The sequence below is a fragment of the Eschrichtius robustus genome, chromosome 10 (assembly GCF_028021215.1).
Source record: "Eschrichtius robustus isolate mEscRob2 chromosome 10, mEscRob2.pri, whole genome shotgun sequence".
Classification (NCBI taxonomy): Eukaryota; Metazoa; Chordata; class Mammalia; order Artiodactyla; family Eschrichtiidae; genus Eschrichtius; species Eschrichtius robustus.
In genome coordinates this window covers 82,819,322-82,844,780 of record NC_090833.1, presented here as the reverse complement: position 1 = coordinate 82,844,780, position 25,459 = coordinate 82,819,322, and the positions used below count along the sequence as shown (strand labels likewise).

The following is a 25,459-nucleotide window of genomic DNA, read 5'->3' as shown; positions in this document are numbered from 1 at the left end:
TTCTCCCATTCTGAGGGTTGTCTTTTTGTCTTGTTTGTAGTTTCCTTTGCTTTGCAAAAGCTTTTAAGTTTCATTAGGTCCCATTTGTTTATTTTGTTTTTATTTCCATTACTCTAGGAGGTGCATCAAAAAAGATCCTGCTGTGATTTATGTCAAAGAGTGTTCTCCTCTAAGAGTTTCCTCTAATAGTGTCTGGTCTTACATTTAGGTCTCTAATCCATGTTGAGTTTATTTTTGTGTACGGTGTTAGGGAGTGTTCTAATTTCATTCTTTTACATGTAGCTGTCCAGTTTTCCCAGCACCACTTATTGAAGAGACTGTCTCTTCTCCACTGTATATCCTTGCCTCCTTTGTCAGAGATTAGTTGACCATAGGTGTGTGGGTTTATCTCTGGGCTTTCTATCCTGTTCCATTGATCTATAGTTCTGTTTTTGTGCCAGTACCATATGGTCTTGATTACTGTAGCTTTGTAGTATAGTCTGAAGTCAGGGAGTCTGATTCCTCCAGCTCTGTTTTTTTCCCTCAAGACTGCTTTGGCTATTCGGGGTCTTTTGTGTCTCCATACAAATTTTAGGATTTTTTTGTTCTAGTTCTGTAAAAAATGTCATTGGTAATTTGATAGGGATTGCATTGAATCTGTAGATTGCTTTGGGTAGTATAGTCATTTTCACAATATTGATTCTTCCAATCCAAGAACATGGTATATCTCTCCATCTGTTTATATCATCTTTAATTTCTGTCATCAGTGTCTTATAGTTTTCTGCATATTAACAAATTGAAGAATAAAAACCATATGATCATCTCAATAGATGCAGAAAAAGCTTTTGACAAAATTCAACACCCATTTATGATAAAAACTCTCCAGAAAGTGGGCATAGAGAGAACCTACCTCAACATAATAAAGGCCATATACGACAAACCCACAGCAAACATCATTCTCAATGGTGAGAAACTGAAACCGTTTCCTCTAAGATCAGGAACAAGACAAGGATGTCCACTCTCACCACTGTTATTCAACACAGTTTTGGAAGTCCTAGCCACGGCAATCAGAGAAGAAAAAGAAATAAAAGGAATCCAAATTGGAAAAGAAGAAGTAAAACTGTCACTGTTTGCAGATGACATGATACTATACATAGAGAATCCTAAAGATGCCACCAGAAAACTACTAGAGCTAATCAATGAATTTGGTAAAGTTGCAGGATACAAAATTAATGCACAGAAATCCCTTGCATTCCTATACACTAATGATGAAAAATCTGAAAGAGAAATTAAGGAAACACTCCCATTTACCATTGCAACAAAAAGAATTAAATACCTAGGAATAAACCTACCTAGGGAGACAAATGACCTGTATGCAGAAAACTATCCACATTTGTTTTTGGTAGAATATAATCATAGTGTGCATTCTAAAGTCAAATATTTTCTTGGGTTATTCACTTTTTTTTCTTTTTAATTAATTAATTTATTTATTTATGGTTGTGTTGGGTCTTCGTTTCTGTGCGAGGGCTTTCTCTAGTTGTGGCAAGCGGGGGCCACTCTTCATTGCGGTGTGCAGGCCTGTCACTATTGTGGCCTCTCTTGTTGCGGAGCACAGGCTCCAGACGCGCAGGCTCAGTAATTGTGGCTCACGGGCCCAGTTGCTCCGCAGCATGTGAGATCTTCCCAGACCAGGGCTCGAACCCGTGTCCCCTGCATTGGCAGGCAGACTCTCAACCACTGCGCCACCAGGGAAGCCCGGTTATTCACTTTTATTTTCTGGTTCTTCTTATTCACCTAAGTACCTTTCAGAATTTAAGTTTGTTTTTCTTAAAAAGGTGAATATTATTTTCTTCCTTATGGAGTGATTATCAAATCTTCAAATTCTTGACGGTTAGTAATTGCACAAAGAAATAAAATGGCTGCTGAACATTTTTTTTTCCAAAATGGCTCTTTCAGGAGATTTTATAAAATGGCTTTAAAAGAATAAGTATTATTCAACCTCCCATTGGAATAGGTTATTACCTACCTTTTCCCTGAATTCCAGAAAAGGAGTTCCAGAAGTCATTCTAACTATTCTTTGGGGAGATCAGAAATAGTAACATTATTTTTCTTTGAAATGCTATGGGGAGGAGTGGAGAGAAATACTTGGGTCATGTACCCAAGACATATGAAAATGTTTTTTTCTCCTCTCCCTTCATTAAGTTGTTCAGCAGATACTTACTGAGTTTAAACTATGTAATATGTACTGTGCTAGGCAATAAGGATGTGAGTATGGACAAGACCATCTGCCCTCAGGGAACTTAAAGTTGAGGTGGCCTCCACCACAAGTACGGGAATACAAAAATATATATCCAAGTCTTACCACGTCCAAAATAATTTCTTACCAGAGATTTAGATCCCCCAAATAAGATGTTATTTGGATAATTCAGAGAACTGCTAGGTTTTCTGACAGGAATTCATCAGATATTTTTTTTTTCCTACAGAGGAAATCTTCTTTGGCACATGAAAAAAAAGGTTTTGCTGCCACCATTTTTAGTGCCTACATTTTCCCTCTAATGACATCTCCTAGGAATCTTATGAAATATTTCATGTCCTTAAATCCTCACTACTTTTTCTTATGCTATACTGTGTTTTTTCCCTAGAGACTCTCCTCTGATTACTAGTTCTTAATAACTTATTTTAATATATTGCTTCTTTCCTTCCTAGCAATATATTGTTTTGATAGATCCTTGAAGGGACCCCCGAGGTCTCCAGATCTCACAGACACATAATATGCACTTTAGGAGCCATGGAGGGAGATAACATGATAACACTGTCAAACCTGTGGGCTGAGGCTTTGTTCAAGTGTATTCCTCTGTGATCAGCATTTGCTTATGACCTTGGGATGTTTCATAACTCACCTAACCTTCTTCCTCTTCCATTTTACTACCCAAGGTTTACTACGAGGATTCAATGATTATTTGTTACATATATGTGTGTGTGTTTGTGTGTGTGTGTGTACACACAGTGTATTGTGTAGCATAGCAAGCACTCAATAAACATTTTTTTTAATTTAGTAGAAGAATGGTACTGTCCATTAGACTCAAACAGCATAATAAGATCTTAGTATATGACAAAGTCCGAGTTACACTGTTTCATTTAAAATGAGTGATTTCTATTGTATTATATCTAGGAAGAACATGTTCTTTTCCAACTTGAAGAAGGGATTGAAGCTTTGGAAGCTGCAATTGAATACAAGAACGAACGTATCCAGAGTCGCCAGAACTCGCTCAGAGCTTCATTTCAAAATCTCTCTCATAGTGAAGCAAATGTCTTAGAAAAACTAATCTGCCTGAGTCCTGTTGAGATTAGAGCTATTCTTTTCAGATATTTCAATAAGGTTTGTTTTTCAGGGACAGAGGATTTTCTTATAAAGAGGGGTCGAGATGCTTATACAGCTCACACTTATGTAGAATTTACAGTACTGAATGTTGTCATCTGAAATCTTTGCACTTATCCAAGTATGTAGGCCTAACTTTGTGAAGTTCTTAAAGTTGAAGGGCCTTTTGAAAGAAGGGCTTTCGGGAATAGTTTTAAAAACCAAATAATTTAAGTTATATTCCTCAGTCACTATTTCTTGGTTGTATGTTTTCTAGATTTGATTGTTCCTACTCAGCATTTGTGAAAAATCAAGGGCCCTCCAGGTTTGGGTTCCCTTTCCTTCATTGCTGTAGGGTAGGGGTAACCTGTACTTTCTTATTATACCCTGTGAATTGAAATGGAGGTGAAATGGTGCATCAGTGACAAAGATAGTAATAGATTTTAGCATTAACCTGGATGGGCTTAATATAAATTAAAATATTTTATACAGATTTGACAGCTTACTGATAGAGATGTTTCACAGCATTGAAAACTATATCTGTCTTTTCTCTAATGTTTTAAGATATATATTATGAAGTGTTAAACAAGTAGATGACTCTTTTCTCTGAAAAATATATTCAGTTTAAGGGAATAGCAGACAGTTAATGAAAAATGAAACACAGAAGTTTTAAAATAAAGTTCTAATTCTGTTAGACAATTGAAATAAAGATGACTAAATTAATGGAAATGTGATACACAGCCCTCCTCTCGGATAATTACCATCAGCAGTAAGCTTCTATTATTGATGCAAGTGCATCCCATCACTGGGTGTGTGGAGGGCAGAAATATGGTGCATATTGTCTTAGGCTTTGATACAGATAACTCTTCTGTGGTGTTCTTAGAGCAAGGGTTCTTAACCCAGAGCACCCAGGTGAAGGTCAGTGGATTTTCTGGTCTTAAGAACTCTTTGGAGAAATGAGTATTTTTCTGGAGAGAATGTCATTACATTATTAACAAGTTCTGTGACACAGATATTGTCTGAAGTGTTTTTACTTTATATCAGTGCAGAGAGGAACCCACTGGACTAAATGTACAATCTGAGACCAAACTCTATAGCTTAAAAATTCTGTCACTTATTTATAACATTCATTTTGGAGTTAAAAATGAGAATTATCTAGATGTTACAGAAGTCTTTAGATTCTTGATATCTTTTTAGACTGGAGAAATAGAGTTGTAGGATTATAAATGTAAACTACAAATATCATGTCTAAGAAATGATGGAGGGGTGATTGTTAGAGTAGAGCAACATTATATTTAAAATGAAGTTGTTACCAATTCAGAATCTCAACAAATTAAAAAGGCTGTTAGGTTATCTTGTGGGTATATTACAAAGCATTTGCCTAGTTATACCATGGGGATTAAGGGAGTTCATCTTTATGAAGTCTAAGAGAAATAAATTAGTCTATTATATTAGGCTGTCTAAAACACACTTAAAAGATCAAAAAAATGTCTTTGCTAGGTGGTTAATTTGCGAGAAGCTGAACGGAAACTACAGTTACAGAATGAAGAAATTAAAATGAAAGTTCTGGAACGGGATAATGTGGTTCGTGAGTTGGAATCTACACTGGAACATCTGAAATTGCAGTGTGACCGGAGACTGACCCTTCAGCAAAAGGAACACGAGCAAAATATGCAGCTTCTGTTACATCATTTCAAAGGTAACTGCCCCTTCTCATCAGTTGTGTAAAGGTGACGTGTAGGAGGGGGATTGGGAAAGGAAGGTAGGACAGAATTGAATCACTTAAAGCCCAACATGCATAAATAGTTACTACTTATATGTGTTTTGTGCTTTACATGTTTTGGTCCACATGTTGGGATAGTTGACTTTGATGTAGGGCTATTCATGCTTGAAATGCCATCTCCTCTGCCTGTCCCCAGTGCCACACAGAGAACTGCTGCAATCCTGTTACTTTGTTGTGGTCTACTTTTTATGTAGGAATGTGGGATGACTTCTGGCTTGGTGGTGTACAATTGAAAATTCCCCATCTCTAGGATATAGAACCTTGATATTTAAATCACTTTCCCTTCATAAAATTAAAGTGATAGGTTCTGTCAGATTTCTGGTTATATTGTTACAGTTTTCAGTAAATTATAAATTTTATGCATTAAGGTTATAGCTTAGGTCAAAATCAGTCTACCATTGATGGGCACATAGTGTTATCAGTGCACAGTAGTTCAACCATCAACTGTGGTATGGAGTTGTCATAGCAATTGGTCTTCACAATACCTGGGCTTATGGCTGGTACACACAGTTGCTATGGCAACAAAATCACTGCCTGGCGATACTTCAACGCCTGGAATGCTTCAATCCAGGTGGCTTGGCTGCTCAGTCTTGATTCTCATGAATCTATAGCTGGAAATGTGCTAAAAAGGATCTGGAAGAAGCAACCTGAGTAAGCAGAAAATTGGAAAATATATGCATTTGAGCGTTGAGGCAGTTTGCCTCTAAGTTAATTCTATAACGAGTTAATTAGCAACCAGTTGCCTGATGACAGGATTTCCTTGACTGGATTCCATATGTTATTTCATTCAAACATGCTTTCCTTACCTTATGTTAATTCTGTCCTAAGTCTCTAAAAGTGATATTTTAATAGAATTTTTAATATGTTTTTCAAGTGGTTGGCATTTTACCACAAAATTTCATGCTTTAGCCAAATGAGAACATTTTAAAAATCATTCGTTTCTATAGCTGGGACAAGTTTTTCATAACAAAGTTATAACTGAAAATGTTAACAACTTATGAATTTTCTAATTTCAACTGAATATAGGCCATAAAATTAAGTTCATTTTTATGATATCCTTCATGGGAATTCTGATTTGTGATGTTATTAATCTAAAATGTTTTTTAAACAAGATGATGGGTTAATATAAAATATACAGATATACTTAGATCAATTTTTACAAAACAACCAATTATAACAAAAGAAAATTACAAACCAGTAGGACCATTTTATAGATTTACCAATAGGAAAGAGTAGGTCTGAAAGTGTGTATTTCTGAAGGTCAGTAAACTGCGTTTTACTGGTTCTAGAACCTAACCCAAAGCGGACAGTTTTAGACATTCCTAAACGTTAATTAGAAGCTTTAAAATTATATTGTGTCATAAACTAGAACTTTACTTATGCTTTCCCCCCCCCCCTTCTCCTTTTTTGGTGGTGTTTTCCTTTGTAATTTAATCTTTCTAGACTCTTTTGACAGGTTTCTGGTTTTTGAGGGGTTTTTTGGTTATATATTTCTTGGGCCTATAAACTTTAGGCTTATGACTTTCCATACATCCATGGTTCCTGATATAAACTTTAAGACATTGATGCAGCTGGACAGAGTTACAAATGTGAACCTTACTTCTGCTCTTCTGAGGATAAATTTAGTTAGTAGCTACTCAAAAAGTGCTCATGAATCACGAAAAATGTGGTAGTTGGTAGGGATTAGGGTGGAGAAGGGCTCATCTTACTTTGAAAAATTTTACAGGCAGAAGACTCCAAATTGTAGCTGAAAACAAATCCAGCCAAGTAATAGATACATGTAACATACTTCTGACCCTATAATAGAGTCTGGGAGCTCTGTTAGAATTTTCAATCATTTACTTTAAACTGATTTTAAATGTAAATTTCTGTTTTATAGAGCAAGACGGGGAAGGCATTGTGGAAACTTTAAAAAATTATGGAGATAAAATCCAGCAGCTGGAAAGAGAGCTTTATTTCTATAAGAAAACCAGCAGAGATCTTAAGAAGAAACTTAAGGAATTGGTAGGGGAAGCAATTCGACGACAACTAGTACCATCAGAAAGTAAGAGATTTAGTGTTACTTGTCACTCCAACACTGTAGCATGGTTTGTAGTGGAGCCTTTCCCACTTGATTGGATTATTTAGGATTAGATATTTAACTTCTCTTTGTCTCTGTAAACAAAAATAGTTGTCTAGTCTATGTGTAAGACAGAACCACTGGAGAAAAGAATAAAGGAACAAATGTATATGTGTGAAGGAAATGATCATTTATTGGATTGCCTGCCATGTACCAGGGGCTCTTGTATTCTCTAACTCACTTAATTCTTAAAATAACCCTAATTATAGGATAGCTGTTGTTTTCCTGTTTTATAATAAATTAAGCCTTCTGATTATCATAAAAAAGTAAAATAGAGAATAATAAAAGTAAAGGTAAAATAATATTTATGTATTTCTAAGATCAGTCAGGTTTTTTCATATCATGACCTCTAGAAATTCAAACATATAATAAAACCCATCGTTGAGACAAGGATGTTTTCTTGCTTAATTATATATAGATATGTAGAAATACCATCTTCCTCAATGAAATGATAAAACATGACAAAGAACTTTGCAAAAGCAAGAAGTGCCATGAAGGTGATATACTGTTATGATTAAAACATATTGTCTTACTACCATGTGTAAAATACATAGCTAGTGGGAAGTTGCTGTATAGGACAGGGAGCTCAGCTCAGTGCTGTGTGATGACCTAGAGGGGTGGGATGGGGGTGGGGTGGCAGGGAGGCTCAAGAGGGAGGGGATACAGGTATACGTATAGCTGATTCACTTTGTTCTACAGCAGAAACTAACACACCATTGTAAAGCAGTTATACTCCAATAAAAAGAAAAAAGAAAAAAACATATTGGACTTCCCTGGTGGTGCAGTGGTTAAGAATCCGCCTGCCAATGCAGGAGACACGGGTTCAAGCCCTGGTCCAGGAAGATCCCACATGCCACGGAGCAACTAAGCCTGTGCGCCACAACTACTGAGCCTGTGCTCTAGAGCCTGCGAGCCACAGCTACTGAAGCCCACGTGCCACAACTACTGAAGCCCGTGCGCCTAGAGCCTAGAGCCCAGAGCCCTTGCTCCACAACAAGAGAAGCCAGCGAGATGAGAAGCCCGCGCATCGCAACAAAGAGTAGCCCCCGCTCACCGCAACTAGAGAAAGCCTGCGCGAAGCAACAAAGACTCAACGCAGCCAAAAGTAAATAAATAAATTAAAAAAAAAAAACCATATTGTCTTTAAGCCACCAATAGAGAGGAATCAATATCTCTAAAATAAGGTATACTCATTTTATAAAAGAATTAGCCTTCCTTTAGAGAAAGTATTCTTCTAATAAGTTAAGAATGGCTTTTGAAAGTTGACTTTACAGCTCTTTTTAGCTCTTTTTTGTACCTGTAAAGAAAACTAAAGATGGGTACAACAAGATATAAAGAGTACCCCTGAAACTAATATAATGTTATATATCAATTAGATCTCAACTTAAAAATATAATTATAAAAATGAAACCATAAAAAATATAGAAACCAGTGGAAAATGATATATATGCACAATGAAAAGATATATACTGAATATATAATATAAGCAGAATTAACATAGTTTTAAATCTTAAAACTTAGTAATATTTTAGAAAAGTAGTTCTAATACTACCTTACATTTATTGTATTGATCATTTACAGGCATTTTCCCAAATAGTCCAATTTAGCCCTCAAACTCAGGGTGGGCCAGTATATGCTAACCTCATTTTTAGATGAGGAAATTAAAGCTTAGAGCAGTGCAGTGACACATGAACCGACCAGTAATTAGAGCATGGTCTAAGGTCCCTGGTCTTCTGATTCCTGGTTCTGTGTTCTAGTATAAAAGTCGCTTTAGGATAGAGATGTGATACAAGCATACGAATTCTGCCAAAGAGACTAACCTTTCTGATTTTCAGTGTAGTAATGCAGAGGTATTTACTCATATAATTAAAACATTTACTTGAAATACTGCCTGCAACATATAGCTGAACCTTTTACTTGAAACGCTATCTGCAAAAAATTAAAATGTAAACAGGTATTAAGTAGGAAACAGAGCAATTAGCACAAACCCATTTTTGCTTTAAAAAATTCACTTTCAAATTTGAGATATCTGAAATTAGATGTTTACTGTTTAAATGGCCCATGTTTATACTGCTGAGTCTACTAGACATCTCTTAAAATGACAGTGTGGTATATGGTGGTAAACAGGTTTAAGAAACCTGGATCTGGGACTTCCCTGGTGGTCCAGTGGATAAGACTCCACGTTCCCAATGCAGGGGGCCAGGGTTCAACTAGATCCAGCATGCCGCAACTAAAGATCCCACACACAGCAACGAAGATCCCACGTGCCACAACTAAGACCCGGCGCGGCCAAGGTAAAATAAATAAATATTAAAAAAAGAAAGAAAGAAAGAAAGAAACCTGGATCCTAATCATGCTCTTTAATGAAACAAATACAAAAAGCTTTAAAAAAGCTAAATAATCTTGGAGATGTGTAAAGTGAGGATAACTCCTGTTTTACCAACTCACCTGGAAAGTCTAGTCTTTTTTTAAATTTTTTTGGCTGCACCACGTGACTTGTGGAATCCTAGTTCCCCGACCAGGGATCAAACCCCGGCCCCCAGCACTGGAAGCTCAGAGTCCTAACCACTGGACCACCAGGGAATTCCTGGAAGTCTAGTCTTAATAATAATAATGTTGAAGATGTTATCTCAGCTAATTTGCTATATCCCCTAGAACCATCTTAAATATCTTTATTTTTTGGCTAAAAAAGTAATACATAGTCATTATAGAAAACTTTGAAAATATAGAAAAAAATCAGAAAAAAAAACACCCATAATCCTACCCACAACTATTAACATTTCAGCATAATAATTCTTTTCAGTGTTTTCCTCATGCTTTAAAAAAAATTCATTTGGAATCATACTGGTGATATAGCTTGTACTATATCCTACCTCAAAATGCAGCTCCAATAAAATGACATTAAATAAGACTTGTTTGAATTATAAAATATAGCAGTTTAAATATATCAAATTTTGAGTTCCGTAAACTGTATTATATGCTTAATAATCAGTATCCTAATTAATATATAACTGTCTTGGTATTCAGTTGATTGGGTTTTGTTAGTAGTCTTTTCATTGTCTGCCTACCAGACTTTATCTGCTTTGAATATTTTTAGCATTTTCAAATAGCAAAAGAATTAATCTTTTGACTAAAATATCTTGGTCACTTCTAAAAAGTGGCCAAAAAGACTAAAAGCGCTTGGTCATGCTTCTGTTACAGTGCATCTGTTTTCTAACATTTTGTGAGGATAAAATCAGTATATACGGACATGCAGTCTATGTACTTGTTTAAGTATTTAAAACTTTATACTTTTATTTTTATTGAATAATATTTTATTTTATCCCAAAACAAAACATAAAAGTCTTGAAAGATACACAATTTAAGACATAAATTCTTATTTGGTTAAATCCAAGCAACTCTTTAAATTCAGCTTTAGCCATAATTAGAAGAATTTAATTATTGTTTCTTTTCTTTGGAGAGGATTGTTGTTTGAATATAAAAATACTTATATATCATTCATTTCAGAGCTTACACTGAATTTCACTGAGAAAGGAAATTCTTTTTTAGCAAAAGTTATGAGCTTAATTATAAAAAATATAATATTTTGAAGACATTACACTGGAGGTACAAGTTTATGACACAATAAAAATTTGATGAATGTATATGATACTAAACGCATTAATTAGATTTGTGTGTTATACCATATATTTGTAAATATATAATTTACAATGTGGTCAATTACATTAGTAAAACCATTCATCTTTTTTTTTTTTACTTTTTATTTTAACATCCTTATTGGAGTGTAATTGCTTTACAATGGTGTGTTAGTTTCTGCTTCATTCAAAGTGAATCAGCTATACATATACATATATCCGGATGTCTCCTCCCTCTGGAGTCTCCCTCCCACCCTCCGTATCCCACCTGTCTAGGTGGTCGCATCGAGCTGATCCAGCTGTGCCATACAGCTGCTTCGCACTATCTGTTTTACATTTGGTAGGGTATATATGTCCATGCCACTATCTCACTTTGTCCCAGCTTACCCTTCCCCCTCCCTGTGTCCTCAAGTCCATTCTCTACATCTGCGTCTTTATTCCTGTCCTACCCCTAAGTTCTTCAGAACCTGTTTTTTTTGGGATTCCACATATATGTGTTAGCATAGGGTATTTGTTTTTCTCTTTCTCACTTCCTTCACTCTGTATCACAGTCTCTAGATCCATCTACCTCGCTACAAATAACTCAATTTCGTTTCTTTTTATGGCTGAGTGATATTCCATTGCATATATGTGCCACATCTTCTTTATCCATTCATCTGTCGATGGACACTTAGGTTGCTTCCATGTCCTGACTATTGTAAATACAGCTGCAGTGAACATTGTGGTACATGACTCTTTTTTTTTTTTTAAAGACACCAATTGTACTTGAACATTTGTTACTTTTTTAAAATAATTAATTAATTAATTAATTAATTATTGGCTGTGTTGGGTCTTCGTTTCTGTGCGAGGGCTTTCTCCAGTTGCGGCAAGCAGGGGCCACTCTTCATCATGGCGCGTGGGCCTCTCACTATCGCGGCCTCTCTTGTTGCAGAGCACAGGCTCCAGACACGCAGGCTCAGAAGTTGTAGCTTACGGGCCCAGTTGTTCTGCGGCATGTGGGATCTTCCCAGACCAGGGCTCGAACCCGTGTCCCCTGCATTAGCAGGCAGATTCTCAACCACTGCACCACCAGGGAAGCCCCATGACTCTTTTTGAATTATGGTTTTCTCAGGGTATATGCCCAGTAGTGGGATTGCTGGGTCGTACGGTAGTTCTACTTTTAGCTTTTTAAGGAACGTCCATACTGTTCTCCATAGTGACTGTATCAATTTACATTCCAACCAACAGTGCAAGAGGGTTCCCTTTTCTCCACACCCTCTCCAGCATTTATTGTTTGTAGATTTTTTGATGATGGCCATTCTGACTGGTGTGAGGTGATACCTCATTGTAGTTTTGATTTGCCTTTCTCTAATGATTAGTGATGTTGAGCATTCTTTCATGTGTTTGTTGGCAATCTGTATGTCTTCTTTGGAGAAATGTCTATTTAGGTCTTCTGCCCATTTTTGGATTGGGTTGTTTGTTTTTTTTGATATTGAGCTGCGTGAGCTGCTTGTAAATTTTGGAGGTTGATCCTTTGTCAGTTGCTCCATTAGCAAATATTTTCTCCCATTCTGAGGGTTGTCTTTTCGTCTTGTTTATGTTTTCCTTTGCTGTGCAAAAGCTTTTAATTCATTAGGTCCCATTTGTTTATTTTTGTTTTTATTTTCATTTCTCTAGGAGGTGGGTCAAAAAGGATCTTGCTGTGATTTATGTCGTAGAGTGTTCTGCCTATGTTTTCCTCTAAGAGTTTTATAATGTCTGGCTTTACATTTAGGTCTTTAATCCATTTTGAGTTTATTTTTGTGTATGGTGTTAGGGAGTATTCTAATTTCATTCTTTCACATGTAGCTGTCCAGTTTTCCCAGCACCACTTGTTGAAGAGGCTGTGTTTTCTCCATTGTATCTTCTTGCCTCCTTGATCAAAAATAAGGTGACCATATGTGCGTGGGTTTATCTCTGGGCCTTCTATCCTGTACCATTGATCTATATTTCTGTTTTTGTGCCAGTACCATATGGTCTTGATTACTGTAGCTTTGTAGTATAGTCTGAAGTCCGGGAGCCTGATTCCTCCAGCTCTGTTTTTCTTTCTCAAGATTGCTTTGGCTATTCGGGGTCTTTTGTGTTTCCATACAAATTGTGAAATTTTTTGTTCTAGTTCTGTGAAAAATGCCATTGGTCGTTTGATAGGGATTGCATTGAATCTGTAGATTGCTTTGTGTAGTATAGTCATTTTCACAATGTTGATTCTTCCAATCCAAGAACATGGTCTATCTCTCCATCTGTTTGTATCATCTTTAATTTCTTTCATCAGTGTCTTATAGTTTTCTGCATACAGGTCTTTTGTCTCCTTAAGTAGGTTTATTCCTAGATATTTTATTCTTTTTGTTGCAGTGATAAATGGGAGTGTTTCCTTAATTTCTCTTTCAGATTTTTCATCATGAGTGTGTAGGAATGCAAGAGATTTCTGTGCATTAATTTTGTATCCTGCTACTTTACCAAATTCGTTGATTAGCTCTAGTAGTTTTCTGGTAGCATCTTTAGGATACTCTATGTATAGTATCATGTCATCTGCAAACAGTGACAGCTTTACTTCTTCTTTTCCGATTTGGATTCCTTTTATTTCTTCTTCTTCTCTGATTGCTGTGGCTAAAACTTCCAAAACTGTGTTGAATAATAGTGATTAGAGTGGACAACCTTGTCTTGTTCCTGATCTTAGTGGAAAGGGTTTCAGTTTTTCACCATTGAGAACGATGTTGGCTGTGGGTTTGTCATATATGGCCTTTATTATGTTGAGGTAAGTGCCCTGTATGCCTACTTGCTGGAGGGTTTTTATCATAAATTGATGTTGAATTGTGTCGAAAGCTTTTTCTGCATCTATTGAGATGATCATATGGTTTTTCTCCTTCAATTTGTTAATATGGTTTATCACATTGATTGATTTACATATACTGTAGAACCCTTGCAGTTTGGGGATAAACCCCAGTTGGTCATGGTGTATGATCCTTTTAATGTGCTGTTGGATTCTGTTTGCTAGTATTTTGTTGAGGATTTTTGCATCTATGTTCATCAGTGATATTGGCCTGTAGTTTTCTTTCTTTGTGACATCTTTGTCTGGTTTTGGTATCAGGGTGATGGTGGCCTCATAGAATGAGTTTGGGAGTGTTCCTCCCTCTGCTATATTTTGGAAGAAGGATAAGTGTTAGCTCTTCTTTAAATGTTTGATAGAATTCGCCTGTGAAGGCGTCTGGTCCTGGACTTCTGTTTGTTGGAAGAGTTTTAATCACAGTTTCAATTTCAGTGCTTGTGATTGGTCTGTTTATATTTTCTTTTTCTTCCTGGTTCAGTCTCAGAAGTTTGTGCTTTTCTAAGAATTTGTCCATTTCTTCCAGGTTGTCCATTTTATTGGCGTAGAGTTGCTTTTAGTAATCTCTCATGATCCTTTGTATTTCTGCAGTGTCAGTTGTTACTTCTCCTTTTCCATTTCTAATTCTATTGATTTGAGTCTTCTCCCTTTTTTTCTTGATGAATCTGGCTAATGGTTTATCAATTTTGTTTATCTTCTCAAAGAACCAGCTTTTATTTTTATTGATCTTTGCTATTGTTTCCTTCATTTCTTTTTCATTTATTTCTGATCTGATCTTTATGATTTCTTTCCTTCTGCTCACTTTGGGGTTTTTTTGTTCTTCTTTCTCAAATTGCTTTAGGTGTAAGGTTATGTTGTTTATTTGAGATGTTTCTTGTTTCTTGTGGTAGAATTGTATTGCTATAAACTTCCCTCTTAGAAGTGCTTTTGCTGCATCCTGTAGGTTTTGGGTCGTCGTGTTTTCATTGTCATTTGTTTCTAGGTATTTTTTGATTTCCTCTTTGATTTCTTCTGTGATCTCTTGGTTGTTAAGTAGTGTATTGTTTAGCCTCCATGTGTTTGTATTTTTTACAGATTTTTTTCCTGTAATTGATATCTAGTCTCATGGCGTTGTGGTCAGAAAACATACTAGATACGATTTCAGTTTTCTTAAATTTACCAAGGCTTGATTTGTGACCCAAGATATGATCTATCCTGGAGAATGTTCCATGAGCACTTGAGAAGAAAGTGTATTCTGTTGTTTTTGGATGGAATGTCCTATAAATATCAATTAAGTCCATCTTGTTTAATGTATCATTTAAAGCTTGTGTTTTCTTATTTATTTTCATTTTGGACGACCTGTCCATTGGTGAAAGTGGGGTGTTGAAGTTCTGTACAATGATTGTGTTACTGTTGATTTCCCCTTTTATGGCTCTTAGCATTTGCCTTATGTATTGAGGTGCTCCTATGTTGGGTGCATAGATATTTACAATTGTTATATCTTCTTCTTGGATCGATCCCTTTATCACTATGTAGTGTCCTTCTTTGTCTCTTGTAATAGTCTTTATTTTAAAGTCTATTTTTTCTGATATGAGAATTGCTACTCCAGCTTTCTTCTGATCTCCATTTACATGGAATATCTTTATCCATCCCCTCACTTTCAGTCTGTATGTGTCCATAGGTATGAAGTGGGTCTCTTGTAGACAGCATATATATGGGTCTTGTTTTTGTATCCATTCATCCAGTCTATGTCTTTTGGTTAGAGTATTTAATCCATTTATATTTAAGGTAATTATCGATATGTATGTTCTTATTACCATTTTCTTAATTATTTTGGGTTTGTTTTTGCAGGTCTTTTCCTTGTCTGTGTTTCCTGCCTAGAGAAGTTCCTTTAGCATTTGTTTTAAAGCTGGTTTGGTGGTGCTAAATTCTCTTAGCTTTTGCTTGTCTGTAAAAGTTTTAATTTCTCCATCGTCGTCGTCGCATCTGAATGAGATCCTTGCTGGGTAGAGTAATCTTGTTTGTAGGTTTTTCCCTTTCATCACTTTAAATATGTCCTGCCACTCCCTTCTGGCTTGCAGGGTTTCTGCTGAAAGATCAGCTGTTAACCTTATGGGGATTCCCTTGTATGTTATTTGTTGCTTTTCCCTTGATGCTTTTAATATTTTTTCTTTGTATTTAATTTTTGACAGTTTGATTAATATGTGTCTTGGCATGTTTCTCCTTGGTTTTATCCTGTATGGGACTCTCTGTGTTTCTTGGACTTGATTGACTATTTCCTTTCCCATATTAGGGAAGTTTTCAACTGTAATCTCTTCAAATATTTTCTCAGTCCCTTTCTTTTTCTCTTCTTCTTCTGGGACCCCTATAATTCAAATGTTTGTGCATTTAATGTTGCCCCAGAGGTCTCCAAGACTGTCCTAAATTCTTTTCATTCTTTTTTCTTTATTCTTCTCTGCAGTAGTTATTTACACTATTTTATTTTCCAGGTCACTTATCCGTTCTTCTGCCTCAATTACTCTGCTATTGATTCCTTCTAGAGAATTTTAAATTTCATTTATTGTTTTGTTCTTCATTGTTTGTTTGCTCTTTAATTCTTCTAGGTCCTTGTTAAACGTGTCTTGTATTTTCTCCATTCTGTTTCCAAGATATTGGATCATGTTTACTATCATTACTCTGAATTCTCTTTTAGGTAGACTGCCTATTTCCTCTTCATTTGTTTGGTCTGGTGGGTTTTCACCTTGGTCCTTCATCTGCTGTGTGTTTCTCTGTCTTCTCATTTTGCTTAACTTACTGTGTTTGGGGTCTCCTTTTCGCAGGCTGCAGGTTTGTAGTTCCTCTTGTTTTTGGTGTCTGCCCCCAGTGTCTAAGGTTGATACAGTGGGTTGTGTAGGCTTCCTGGTGGAGGGGATTAGTGCCTGTGTTCTGGTGGATGAGGCTGGATCTTGTCTTTCTGGTGGGCACGACTGCATTCGGTGGTGTGTTTTGGGGTGTCTGTGACCTTATTATGATTTTAGGCAGCCTCTCTGCTAATGGGTGGGGTTGTGTTCCTGTCTTGCTAGTTGTTTGGCATAGGGTGTCCAGCACTGTAGCTTGCTGGTCGTTGAATGAAGCTGGGTCTTAGCGTTGAGATGGAGATCTCTGGGAGAGCTTTCGCCATTTGATATTACTTGGAGCTCGGAGGTCTCTGGTGGACCAATGTCCTGAACTCAGCTCTCCCACCTCAGAGACATCGGCCTGACACCCGGCCAGAGCAACAAGACCCTGTCAGCCACACGACTCAGAAGAAAAGGGAGAAGAAAAGAAAGAAAGAAAAATAAAATAAAATAAAAAATAATTAGTAAAAATTTAAAAATTAAAAAGTAATAAAAAAAAAGAAAGAAACAAAGAAGAGAGCAACCAAACCAAAAAACAAACTCACCAGTGATAACAAGTACTAAAAACTATAGTAAAAAAAAAAAACAAAAAATAAACCAGACAGACAGAACCCTAGGACAAATGGTAAAAGCAAAGCTATATAGACAAAATCACACAAAGAAGCATACACATACACACTCACAAAAAGAGAAAGAGGAAAAATACATACATAGCTGTATATTAAAAAAAAAAGGAAGAGAGCAAATCAATAAACAAATCTACCAATGATAATAAACTCTAAATACTAAACTAAGATAATCATAAAGCATAAAGCCAGGAACAAATTAGATGCAGAAAGCAACCCCAAGTCTACAGTTTCTCCCAAAGTCCACTGCCTCAATTTTGGGATGATTCGTTGTCTATTCAGGCATTCCACAGATGCAGGGTACATCAAGTTGATTGTGGAGATTTAATCCGCTGCTCCTAAGGCTGCTGGGAGAGATTTCCCTTTCTCTTCTTTGTTCGCAGAGCTCCCGGGGTTCAGCTTTGGATTTGGACCCACCTCTGCGTGTAGGTCGCCTGAGGGCATCTGTTGCCGCCCAGACAGGATGGGGTTAAAGTAGCAGCTGATTAGGGGGCTCTGGCTCACTCAGGCTGGGGGGAGGGATGGGTACGGATGTGGGGCGAGCCTGCGGCGGCAGAGGCTGACATGACGTTGCACCAGCCTGAGGCGCGCTTTGTGTTCTCCCGGGGAAGTTGTCCCTGGATCACGGGACCCTGGCAGTGGTGGGCTGCACAGGCTCCCGGGAGGGGCGGTGTGGATAGTGCCCTGTGCTTGCACACAGGCTTCTCGGTGGCTGCAGCAGCAGCCTTAGTGTTTCATGCCTGTCTCTGGGGTCCGCGCTGATAGCCGCGGCTCTTGCCCGTCTCAGGAGCTCGTTTAGGCGGTGCTCTGAATCCCCTCTCCTCGTGCACCCCGAAACAATGGTCTCTTGCCTCTTAGGCAGTTCCAGACTTTTTCCCAGACCCCCTCCTGGCTACCTGTGGCGCACTAGCCCCCTTCAGGCTGTGTTCACGCTGCCAACCCCAGTCCTCTCCCTGGGATCCGACCGAAGTCGGAGCCTCGGCTCCCAGCCCCCGCCCACCCCGGCGGGTGAGCAGACAAGTCTCTCGGGCTGGTGAGTGCTGGTCGGCACCGATCCTCCGTGCGGAAATCTCTCCGCTTTGCCCTCTGCACCCCAGTTGCTGCGCTCTCCTCCGTGGCTCCGAAGCTTCCCCGCCGCCCACCCCCCCGTCTCTGCCAGTGAAGGGGCTTCCTAGTGTGTGGAAACTTTTCCTCCTTCACAGCTCCCTCCCCGAGGTGCAGGTCCCGTCCCTATTCTTTTGTCTCTGTTTTTTCTTTTTTCTTTTGCCCTACCCAGGTACGTGGGGAGTTTCTTGCCTTTTGGGAGGTCTGAGGTCTTCTGCCAGCGTTCAGTAGGTGTTCTGTAGGAGTTATTCCACATGTAGATGTGTTTCTGATGTATTTGTGGGGAGGAAGGTGATCTCCATGTCTTACTCCTCTACCATCTTGAAGGTCTCCCCCAAAACTCTATTCTTCTATCAATTTAAACCACTATAAAACTCTACATGTCAGGATACTAGAGTCAGAAGATCTGGTTGGGATCCTAATTTCTTTTATTGGCTGTGTGACTATGGGTGAATAAATCTTTCTTTAGTTTGTTCCTTCAGTGTTGAAATTGTGGAAGAGGGAAACTCTATATTGTGAGGAATGTAAGTGGGCTTGGGAGTGAACCTTTCCAATGAGCCCATCTCTGCTCTTTCTCATATGATCTTTAAAAATTAAGATGGCTGGCTCCCTCCCCCAGACACTGTGACCTGGGTGTCAGGATTTTTTGTTTTTTCATTGAAATATAGTTGATTTACAACATTCTGTTAGGTTCAGGTGTACAGCAAAGTGATTCATATATATATATACACACACACTCTTTTTCAGATTCTTTTCCATTATAGGTTATTAGGCCAAAGGATTTTTAAAAGCTTCCAGGTGACACTAATGTGCAGCAAAGTTTGGGAGCCACTGTGATCACTATGATCAACTTTGTACCTGCTAATTCCACATGAGGATCTATGTCATTTGCTAGTTCAGGTTTTTTGTTTGTGAGAAGAATTTTAAAAACTAGAAAATCAATCCTTTTTTTCTTTTTTTTATTGAGTAGAGTTGATGTATGATATTATGTAAGTTTCAGGTGTACAACAGAGTTATTCACAATTTTTAAAGGTTATATAGAAAATCAATTATGTTTTAAACCAGGGTCACAAACTAAAATGCCTGCAGGAGCCAGGAAGCCAAAGTGAGTGGCGGGACTGCAGCACTTGTCTAAATTGGCAGGGGCAGCTCTGCTCCAGCTGCTGTTGCCAGGCAGAAATTGTCAGTTTTTCTCATTTTTCTATAAAATCCGGAAATCTATATCTTTATATGAAACTTTCCACTTTTTAAATTTTGCATCATATATTATTTTATACGCTAAGTAAAACATGTCTGTGGGCAGATTTGGCTTGGGAGCTGCCAGTGTGCAACTTCTGTTTTTAAACTTGGTTCTCGCAGGACCAGAAGTGTACTAATTGCATCATCAACATATGTTAAAGTTGGCATTTTTTCTTTGCATTAGGTCTAGTAGGTATATGGACTTCCCTTAAGTAAGTTTTGTCTTTCATATTAGATTATTCTATGATTTGAGGGCCTCAAGCTTTGATAACTTCACTCACTCCTATCACTCATTCCAGCAGGGTGGTCCCCACTGAGGGGTATGCTGTCATTTCCATTTTGATGGTGAAAGCAGTGGCATGTACCCCAGAGTACATTCAGACAGAAGAACCCTGCTCTCATGCTTGGAGTGCCAATCAAGACTAGATTTTCACACATATAATGCCAAGTTCCAGAAGATTCCCTGGAGATATGACCAGGATTTGAAATGTGATTCACCAGTGGCAAGCCGAGCAGAGGCAGGTGTGGAAGGGCACCAGAGAGGCCTAAAGCACCTCTGTGTTTCCAGGGGTACCAAAATCTCTAGAAGACTACTTCTCAGTTTTGTTCCGTTAATTGAAAGTTCTCAGTTATTCACATGCAAGATGCCTCTAAGTGAAATAAGAATAATTCATGTTCACACTTCTGTTCATCTCAAAGAAGTCACTTAACAAAAAAAGCTGGAAGACATAATTTATATTGCATGATAATAATGTAGTTATGTTAGGATATCATGATTAAAATACCTGTTTTGGAGGAAACCTCTAATTTTTTTTCTGCTTTTTGGATTATTTTTAGATCATGATGCTGGAAATGGAGTACAGAACCCAGAAGAAGCAGGCATGGTTTCAGAAGAATTCAAATGGGCATCCAGAACTGAAAGTATAAAATTAAGTGGAAGGGAAAGACAATTAGACAGTTCCACAAGCAGTTTAAGAACACAACCAAATCCTCAGCTCTGGGAAGAAGGCCCAGAATTACCACCAATTTATAGCTCTTTAGCACCCACTAGTGGGCATTTGTTAAGCAATGAGGACAAAACGGAAAGGAATGACAATCAGTTTACAAACTCTCACAGTCGACCAGCACCCCAAATTCAGCCAGTAGGAAATGTGGCACAGTTGCATAGTGTCACGCCTGTAAAGTTGTGTCGCAAAGAGTTACGTCAGATTTCTGCCTTGGAACTGTCGTTACGAAGTTCCAGTCTTGGAGTTGGGATTGGATCTTTGACTGCTGATTCCACTGAAGTAGCTAGGAAAACGAGTGACTTAAAAACTTAGGCATTTAATAAGAAAAATTTTAATTTAGTAGGTGGGTAAGATTCCTTTTTCTAATCTGTTAAAAATTAAAGTTTAAGCTCACTAGCTGTTCCCTCAGGATAAAAGAAGGGGAGGAAGTAATCCCTAATCTTTTTGTATACCGTGGATATGTATATCTTCTATAGTATATTTGAGGACTTTTAATTTGTATTTCTATAATAACCAAACACATGCTTTATCAAGTAATGGAACATTTAAATGTTTCCACTTCTAAATTTGCTTAAAATTTTTTCCAGGCATATTTGAAGAATAAAACTAAGAGTAGAATAATAAACTAAAATATCCATCAAATGTATATTATTATATAATATAAAAGTATATTATTAAGTGTATTATTATATTATAAAAGTATGTTATAATACAATAATTATAATATAAATTTATATTGTTATTCTCAAATACAAGGATATTTTGTTATTTTTTTAAAAAACAGTTAAATATTATATCAGAGAGAGAGTCACCTGCTGTGTGTGTTTTGGCTGAAACAGCTGAAAATTTGTGCCAGAATGCACTCTATGGGCTAAGGCAACTGGCTAGGTTTAGGGATTAAGGTTAATTTAGGGTCCTCAGAGGCTGAGTGATCATTCTTGACTTTTTTTTTTTTAATAAATTTATTTATTTATTTTTGGCTGCGTTGTGTCTTCATTGCTGCGCGCGGGCTCTCTCTAGTTGCGTCCAGCGGGGGCTACTCTTCGTTGCGGTGCGCGGGCTTCTCATTGTGGTGTCTTCTCTTGTTGTGGAGCACGGGCTCTAGGCACATGGGCTTCAGTAGTTGTGGCTCGCGGGCTCTAGAGCGCAGGCTCAGTAGTTGTGCATGGGCTTAGTTGGTCTGCGGCATGTGGGATCTTCCCAGACCAGGGCTCGAACCCGTGTCCCCTGCATTGGCAGGCAGATTCTTAACCACTGCACCACCGGGGAAGCCCCCCATTCTTGACTTTTTAAACATGGTCTCTGCTCTTTTTTCTGGAATTGCTTTTAGAGTATTATATTATTGGTTTGCTAATACTATGGAATATAGGTTTATCATCTCTCTCCTGCCCTATCTATTCAGCATATCTCTCATTATGCTACTAAAATTGGGAGAAATGAATACAGTTCCATGGAATAGGGAAACAAGGATAGAATAACACTAAAGTATTCTAACATATCAAGGAAAAGGTATCTGGTCATATGGAGTACACCTGTAAAGCTTGACATCTAGCCAGAGGATCTTTAGCTAATAAGTTGATGGGCTTAATCTGAGATTTTTTTCCTCTACAACCTGGTTAGTCAGGCCTGTACACAGGCCGCCCAGATTGCACGGGGGTTGTAAATATGTAAATGAAATTTTTTCTTCAAGATATTTTTGGTCTAAATCTTATTATATAATGTAAACCTCAGTTTGGAATTAAGAACTCAACATTGCTTTGCCCAACAAATTTTTCATCATATTTTTCAATCACAGAAAACATTTCATTATAATGACCAGAGGTATGATTTTGTTACTTATGTTGTTATTTTTGTTACTTTTCCAAACTTTTACTTGTAAAATAAAGTTTTTTCTTAAACCAATTAGTGTTTGGGGTGGGCAGTAGCAAAATCACCCTGATTTATGGAATCTTACTCCATGAGAGTAACCCACTTTATTACTGACTCCAACTTTTCCTACCTGATGCTAAGTTTTTTCTTTTGTTCTTTCCTTTGTTGCTATTGACCCTGACCATCTTACCTAAGACCCAGACTGTTGCCCTGTGCTCAAAGACTGTTTTCCTTTTCTAGTTTCTAGCCCCTAGGAAGTAGGGTTCCTTGGTCTTACTGGTAAAAAAAAGTTTCCTATAGGAGAAGAAAACCAAACCAAAACAAACTTCTAAGTTGGTGAATAGTTTCTAGATCTCTTAAGTATGGTATTAAAACTCATTTGAATTATGGGTTAAATAGACTTCTGTGGACTTAACCTGGAAACGGAACCACAAATTATAACTTCGGCCCAAAGAGAAACTGTTTCAACCAACAAATTTACAAACCAACTTAGAGATTTTATTTTTAACAGGGACTATTTGAAGTCAGATTCCTGTTTTCAGCTAGTTTTCTCTTTTTGCCTTTGGTTTATATGATATGTATTTAATATATATCCTATATAATGTGTGTTTTAGATAGATAGACAATGGCAAAAGGCCAGTGCCTTAGCAAAGCACAGCAATCATATATTTATTAATATGTACATATTTATTAATGAAGCCCCTAATTTTAAGTTCCTTATAAAATTAAGTAATAATTTAGAAATAATTCATATAAGAATGTATTTTGACATTGGAATTCTGCTTGCCCAAGAAATGGACACATATTTGCTTTACCTGTGGAAAATATAAACACATTTTCTAAAAGCCAGCTCACTAACAAAGCAAAAAAATTTATATTAAACCAACAATGAGTAGATTTGATAATGCAAATGTGAACTGACATCTAAATAACAAAGGTACAATTTTTTTTCTTCCTTTTGGTTAAACATACATCCTTTATATGCTATGATAGATTTCAGATAAATACTCAAACAAACACATATAAATAATGTCCTGGATAATATATTCTGGGAGTGAACCTCTTGTCTTTCTAGTTTAGTCAGTGCACTCACAAAGGAAAGAAAAATTGTCATCTCCCCCAAGGCAAGTTCAATTTTTTTTACATTAACTAATAATAAATTTACCCTCTGTTTCACATGCTCTCCTTAATCTAAACATTTTGTCATTGTTTGCCTTTTTGCGTGTATATGAAATATGTCTGTGGGGTTTTTTTTGTTCATTATTTTTTTTCCACCTATAACAGAGCATTTGGAAAGAAACATATTTGCCTCCATAAAGTACTAGTTCTTTCGCTAACTCCAGAGTGTTGTAGATAACAGAGTCGGAGACTTCTATGAGTATGGGAACTATGGGTGGTAAGAACATCAGTGAAGGTGCTTTTGTGCTTCAATGTTTGCTTTCTTTTGCTAATGTTTCCCCCCGCCTTAGTTCTTCGTATCTTCATGAACTCAGTGTCCAAGGAGTCAGCAAAAATATACATATGATCTTCAGTAATGTGGACTTTATTGCCATTGGCTTGTTTGTAATAATCCAGGTCAATAAAGTGATAAATGCTTATTTAAGAATGGGCGTCTTATATTTTAAAACAAAGTGTCATACTAAGTCTTAGAATGAATTGCTAAGAAGTCAAGTTCTTAGTGGGAGTTTGGTTCTATAGTCAACACAAATTCTCATGCATTAAATGCAAGTGTGGGGCTTCCCTGGTGGCGCAGTGGTTGAGAATCTGTCTGCCAATGCAGGGGACACGGGTTCGAGCCCTGGTCTGGGAGGATCCCACATGCCGCGGAGCGACTGGGCCCGTGAGCCACAACTACTGAGCCTGCGCGTCTGGAGCCTGTGCTCCGCAACAAGAGAGGCCGCGATAGTGAGAGGCCCGCGCACCCTGATGAAGAGTGGCCCCCACTTGCCGCAACTGGAGAGAGCCCTCGCACAGAAACGAAGACCCAACACAGCCATAAATAAATAAATAAACAAATTTTTAAAAAAATGCAAGTGTGACATGTTTTGCTCTTTCATTTATTTCCTTAGGCACATACTTGTGATTTTATAAAACACTGGAGTATGAATAATGAAAGCTCAGTGTCCGCTCATGTCTACAATTCCTCTCTCAACTTCACTGGAATTTTTTAAAGTATTCATTATGTATATTTTACATTTAAAGATATAACAGGCTGCAGGCTGCCTTGATAAGTATTGATAACATATTTCTTCTATGTTTATATTTTCAAAAATTGAAAATAAAGTTGAGAGTGAGATCTTGTCACAATAAATTTCTCAAATGCATTGGGTATGTAGTATTTTGAGCTCATCTGGGCAGTAGTGTTCAAAGGGTGGTTATGGGAGCATCTTTCTAATGGGGAGGAGTATTTTATCACTGTCATTGGTTACCTTGATGCTGATAATAAGAAGTAGACTGACTTTTCATAAGTTTCATTGTTTTAAAATTCTCTACAAACAATGCACCCCTTAATGCCTGCATCAGGGGTGACTGCTTCCATTCCTTGCTTTTGGAATGCAGTTCATACGTGGCACCGCATACTAGAGTGGTGTTTGATTTTTATAATGGCCTTCATGTTGACACCAACAATATACCTCAATGTGGTGGTAGTTAGAACAAGAGAAATTATAAAAAGAAAGCTCAGAAAAACGTGATGTTATAATGTTGGCTTTTGATATTTTGCATAGTTCTTATTTGTCCCTTTTTATATCTTTTTTCCTAGGAATGTCCACAATGAATCAACAGAATTGTCACTATTGTAATTTAACTGAACCCAAATATATTGACTTAGATTTAGGTATTAGGTTCTACTGGTAAATTATTACACAAAACTCTACTGAGTTATCTCTACAGTACTCAAAGAGAAAAACAGAACAATCTCACAGACTTTGTTATAATGAGCAAGATCCTTATATGCCCAAGGAACAGAACCATTCACAACAGAAGAGTAGAAAACTGAACATCTAAAAACTTGTATACTTACGATTTTTGGAAATTTAAAACT

The 25,459-nt window shown here is 37.3% G+C and overlaps 1 protein-coding gene across 4 annotated transcripts in view; it reads left to right on the top strand.

Annotated features, from left to right (window-relative positions):
* KIF27 (kinesin family member 27) overlaps nucleotides 1-25,228 on the top strand; it is a 94,723-nt gene extending 69,495 nt beyond the window's left edge. For 2 of the 4 annotated variants that reach the window (XM_068553479.1, XM_068553477.1), the window contains 4 exons: nucleotides 3,152-3,358; nucleotides 4,838-5,036; nucleotides 7,000-7,164; nucleotides 20,378-21,080. In XM_068553479.1, coding sequence (XP_068409580.1) covers nucleotides 3,152-3,358; nucleotides 4,838-5,036; nucleotides 7,000-7,164; nucleotides 20,378-20,859 — 1,053 coding nt within the window. In that variant the 3' untranslated portion in view covers nucleotides 20,860-21,080. Of the gene's footprint in view, nucleotides 1-3,151; nucleotides 3,359-4,837; nucleotides 5,037-6,999; nucleotides 7,165-20,377; nucleotides 21,081-25,177 lie in introns of those variants that run through there. The other 2 variants (XM_068553478.1, XM_068553480.1) reach the window with 2 other exon arrangements.
* Nucleotides 25,229-25,459: the final 231 nt, after the last annotated feature.